Genomic DNA, 5,260 nt, shown 5'->3' on the forward strand with positions numbered 1-5,260 from the left:
GGGGAGAGAGGGGGCATCTGTAATACTTTCAACAATAAAGATAAATTCAAAACAAACAACAAAAACAAGTAGGAGCTACTGTTATTGCTAAAAGCAACCACCACAGGAAAAGGCTTGACGCTTTTTCTCGTGTGGGATCCTCCAACTGAAAAATAAGGCTGAGATCACACATCTCCTGGCAAAAGCTACACGTCGTCGGCAGGAACTGGCAGGAACTGCCAACCCCACCGAGACCCGAGGCCCGAGACGTTCACAGACACAGGCTTCCCGGCGCGCCAGGCCACGGCACCTCCACGTTCCGCCGCACGAAGGTCTTGGTCACCCGCAGCATGTGCGTGTACTCGATCAGCTCCAGCAAGTTCTTCCTCAGCTTCTCCTTGTTCCTCGTGACTTCCCTCAGCTCCACCTCCAGCTTCTGCAGCTGCTCCTGCAACGGAACCGCAGCTGCTCAGCACCCGCCTCGGCGCCCCGGCGGCGCCCCAGCTCCTTCCAGGACCCCCACCAGCGGAGCTTTTAAAAAGCCAGAGTCTAGCCAGGCCAGGGGATGATGCCGCCCGCTGAGCCACACCACCCAGGTCGCCTGTCTGGGGTGAGCGCCCTCTGGCTCTGAGAGGACGGGCAGGTGACCAGGCAGCAGACAGCGAGGAGGTACAGCCCTGAGGGCGGCGCGTTACCTGCATTTCCAGGACCTGCTTCAGAGGCGGGGCAGGGGGGCTGGTCTCGCCCTCGGGGAGCGGGATGTCAGCTCTGTGAATCTCCTGCACCAGGTACGCTGCGGAAGCCAACGAGGAGCGAGTGAGGCTCCACACCGCGCAGGTGGCAATACTTCACATCCCCACTTCCCTGCGTGTCTGACCATCCACGTCTGGTTCCCACGGACTCAGAGGCCACCTGCTGTGGCGCTGCCTGGACAGCAGCAGGTGGGACGACAGGGTGACCCGTCAGTTGATGGGTGTAGCCCTGAGGCTTGCAGATGAAAAGAAGCCAGTGCGGCTGTGACCTGAACCTCCATGAGGGGCTGGCCCCTGGGCAGGGAGGAGACAGGCGCTTTCTTCTCTTCTTCCTACTCATCTCTAGCTCCTGTTCTGAAGGGAACAGGGTGCTTATGGGAAAGGGTTGCTCGGGTTATTCTCATAAACTCACCCAGGATCCGCTCCAGCTCTTCACACCGCTTCACCTCGCCAACGAATTTTCTTTGGAAAGAACTTACATTCTGGTTGAGCTGAGAAAAGAATCAAAAATGTTCTTTCAACACCTAAAGTTTAACAATGAATTTGACGTTAAAATATCATTGGCAAGGGTTTGGGGAACAGCGCACCCCGTGGACTACTGAGTGGGCGCTCTCGGCCACAGCTGTTCTGGAAAGCGCTTGGCAGCTGTTACCAGAAACACCTGAAAAATGCCCTTCGGCCCAGAAACATCCCACGGAGAAATTTAACCTCAGCCCAAACCGTGGATCCGGACAAAGACTTCTCTAGAAGACATCCACCCGGGATATGGAGACGGCATGCACACGGAAAACTGAAGAAAGGAATTAGAGCCCGCCCACCCGTGGAGTAGGACTCGGCAAGGAGCAGGGACCAGCTGCTGACACATGGAACGTCACGGAGGACTCTGGGGGGTGACAGGACACAAACGGCACACACTGTGCGACCCCATTTCTATGAAACGTCCAGAGAGGGCAACCCGCGGGGCTGAGTGCGGCCGCGGGAAGGGGCTCCCCTCCCGGCGTGGGACGCCTGAAACTGGGCTCGCACACTTCCTAAAAGTCAGTGACTGCGCTTGAAATGAGTGGATTTCAATACACACATCAATAAAGCTGTACAAAGTTATGACTTAGTCATGTGACTTATACACTTATAAAATGGTGTTTGAAGTGACTATGGCATTTGATTATAGCAAGAAATTATTAAAGAGCTTGGGTAAACTGATGATACTGTGGTTATGATTTTTAAGTGTCCTCGCCTTCTGGGGACCCCTCGCACCAACTCCGGCCAGGCCACTGCTCTCCTGTCTCCTTCCCAATCCCAGCATCACAGTCCCAGCAGGAAAGAGATGAGACGCGCACACGATTTTCTGGAAGGACTTTGGCAAAGGGACTGTGGACGGTGTGAGAGCAGGGGCCGACCAGGGAGGAGGGACCCGGAAACAGACCAGCCACGGTCTCAAGGAGGTGGGGCACGTGAACAGCCGGAAGTGGGCACGTGAACGAGGGAGTGGGGCCACATGATCACGCGAGCGTGGGCACGTGAGGACGGAGGCGGGGCCACGTGAAGATTGAAGGGATGCGGCCAGGAGCCCCCAGAAGCTGAAGAGGCAGGAAGGACCCTCCCCTGGAACCCTCCCAGGGAGCACAACCCTAGACACCCTGATTTCAGGTTCTGGCCCCAGAACGGGGAGAGCGCATGTTCCTGTGGGTTGAGGCCAGAAGGCCTGGGAGGAGCGAGGGGGGGGTGGGGGCGTGAATAGGTGGTGAGGGCCTGGGGTGGGGGGGGGAGGCATGGAGGGGGTCAATGGGAGGAAAAGGGGGACATCTGTAGTACTTTCAACAGTAAAGATAATTTTTTTAAAAAATCACAGCCCAGCCAGTGTGGCTCAGTGGCTGAACGCCGACCTACGAACTCGGAGGTCAGGTTCGGTTTCCGTTCATGGGGAAAGGCACTGGGGCACGAATTCCTGCATCTGTAGCGGACACTCAAGAAAACAATCAGACAGCAGTTCGGCACGAGAGTCTCTACCCCGAGGTTCGGTTCTTGTTCAGCATGTTGAGTTATTTTTTTAAAGAATTACCCACAAGGAAGACAACTTCTCATGCCACCTGTCTGTCAACTCCCACCCATTCCTGGACTCACGCTGACCTGACGTAGCCCCTGTCCAGCTCCTGGGGACTCAGACACGGTCTTCCCGACGGAACTGAGTGCCACAGGGGAGCCAGGCGCCCAAGCCTCTGCCAACCACCCGCTTCTCAGCTGCAGGTTTTCCTTCCTCACATCAAACCCAATAACGCTCATCGGACCCCGTGGTTCTGCAGACAGACCCTCAGGAAGAGGCCGGCGCCTGGCCCTGACACGCGGATCGGGTTGGCCATCCCACCATCACCGTCTCACAGGTATTCACTGTGTGTTTCCTGTTACGTGGCTTCTTTTACAAAGTTTCACTTCTCTTTTCTTTTTAGGGAGGCAACATCGCCCTCATTCCAGGCCAGTGATATGAAGAACCTGTAAACGTAGATTCATTGGAAGACTAACATTTAACCTCAGAAAACCGGCAGAGGGCCTGGCCGGCGGGGCTCAGGGGTTGCGCGTCGACCTATGAACCAGGAGGTCAGGGTTCGATTCCCGGTCAGAGCACAGGCCCGGTTTTCCGGCTCCATCCCCAACGGGAGACATACAGGAGGGCAGTCGATCAGTGATTCTAACACCGGTGCTTTTCTCTCTCTATCCCTTTCCCTTCCTTTCTCTCAAAAATCAATAAAAACCTAAAAAACAAAAGTGGCAGAGGCTGCCTGGTGCTCTTTTTACTAATCTCCACTCCACTCCCAGCAGCTCGGGGACTGCCTACAGGTGAAAACTGTTCTGAGGCTGGGACTGTGACAAAGGGCAGACTCCGGCTGTCCCTGAGCCCTCAGGTTAAATAACTTCGCTTTCATCCAGGCCTTCTCATTGCTGTCGCCACGGAAACCCAGGCCCCGCCTCCTTCCCCTCAGAAGGGCTATTGAATGAAAAGGGGAAAATTATTCAACCCAAGCCCGAGACCAAGTCAGAGGTCAGGGGTCCCATCTGGTGAAGCCGAGGTCAGTAAGAAACCCCAGAACAGAGCCGGGGACCGTCAGCCGGGATGGAACTTCCTGCACTGGCATCCATGCTGCCTGGCAGCCGACCGGAGACACAGACAGACATACAGACAGACAGGGACGGACAGACAGACACACCCCCAGCTCGGAAAACCTGGCCCCACACCGGGAAGAGCTCCTTTTGGTCCGGTTTCCTCCTGGGAGAGGATGAGCGCACTTTCGCTTCCTCCCGCCGAGTGTCAGGCTGTAATGACACTCAGTGAAACTCGAATCTTGGCAGCGACGACGGGGGCATTTGTTCAAGCCTCTGAGATTGGAGCCTGACACGCCCCGGGGCCCGAGGACTCACAGGATGGAGCACATCCACCTGCTGTGAAGGAGGGAGCGTGTTCCCGGGTCAGCCCAGCACCCACCAGGTAAGTGGGTCCCGGAACCAGGAAGAGAGGGCCTGCCCGTCACTCGGGGTTCTCTCCCCAGCGGCATCAGCACGCGGTAGGGGTGTTCCCTTTGGAAATGAAGGAGCCCCGGAAAGATGAGGGGAAGCCACCAGGGGAGGAAGGCTGTGGCCCAGGAAATAAAACCTCCACGTCCGTGACTTCCCGTCCCAGCAGCACGTCTCGGTCCTGCTTCCCAACCTCCCTTCCACACCCTGTTCTCCCCGTCGCCCTCCGTAATCGGTGTGTTTGCCCGGCGCCTCCCAGGCTGTGAGCCACAACACAAGGACCTTGTCCTCCTGGCTGGCCACCCAGTCGGTCCCAGCACCCAAGCCGGCATCTGGAACAGAGCACACATTCCGTACAGGCGTGCCCGGTCGCTCCACAAACGCCCTTTAGTGCCACAAACCAGGGGCTGTCCCCAGTCTTGGGGAATCAGGAGTGGACCGGGGAGGAGAGGCCCTGACCGTGGGGGCTGACGGTCCTCGGCGGAGACAAACGGATAGACAGATGCACAAACAAGTGCTCACTGTCACTTGGGGAGACAGCGTCCATTCAACGAATACTGACGGCGCTCCCCGTCCCTGCCAGGCCATGGCACCGTCCCACATCAGCGAACAAAACCCACACAAATCGCTCCCCTGGAGGAGCCCGCACCTTGCTGGCTGGCTGCCAGTTCAGGCGCTGAGCTCACCTGCCACCCGTTTCCCCGATCTTGCCCAGGCCGGGTCCTTCCCGTCAGGTCTCGGCCCAAACGCCACCTCCTCCGAGAAGCCCACCTGGACCCCCGCCAGCCGAGCCACCCTCACACCAACTCCGTTTTATCTTCTCAGCAAACATTGTCTTGTGTGTGGATTGGTGTGTCCGATCTCTGTCCCCCGCCAGATGGGACTCGGGGAGGGAGGCCTTGTCGGATGTGCTCCCCCGCCCGGCCCGGTGCCCGGCACAGGGGCGTCGGATGGCACGACCCGAGGCCGAGAAGGACCTCACGGGGCGCTGCTCACTCAGCGGGGACCCTGAGCTGAGCCGCAGC

At 57.8% G+C, this 5,260-nt stretch overlaps 1 protein-coding gene across 1 annotated transcript in view; it reads right to left on the minus strand.

Annotated features, from left to right (window-relative positions):
* ATP6V0A2 (ATPase, H+ transporting, lysosomal V0 subunit a2) overlaps nucleotides 1–5,260 on the minus strand; it is a 21,794-nt gene that overhangs the window by 13,678 nt on the left and 2,856 nt on the right. The window contains 4 exon segments of the mRNA XM_014533348.1: nucleotides 290–427; nucleotides 675–772; nucleotides 1,144–1,222; nucleotides 4,922–4,988. Of these exon segments, the coding sequence (XP_014388834.1) occupies nucleotides 290–427; nucleotides 675–772; nucleotides 1,144–1,222; nucleotides 4,922–4,988 (382 nt within the window).

This window comes from Myotis brandtii, unplaced genomic scaffold (genome assembly GCF_000412655.1).
Source record: "Myotis brandtii unplaced genomic scaffold, ASM41265v1 scaffold97, whole genome shotgun sequence".
Classification (NCBI taxonomy): domain Eukaryota; kingdom Metazoa; phylum Chordata; class Mammalia; order Chiroptera; family Vespertilionidae; genus Myotis; species Myotis brandtii.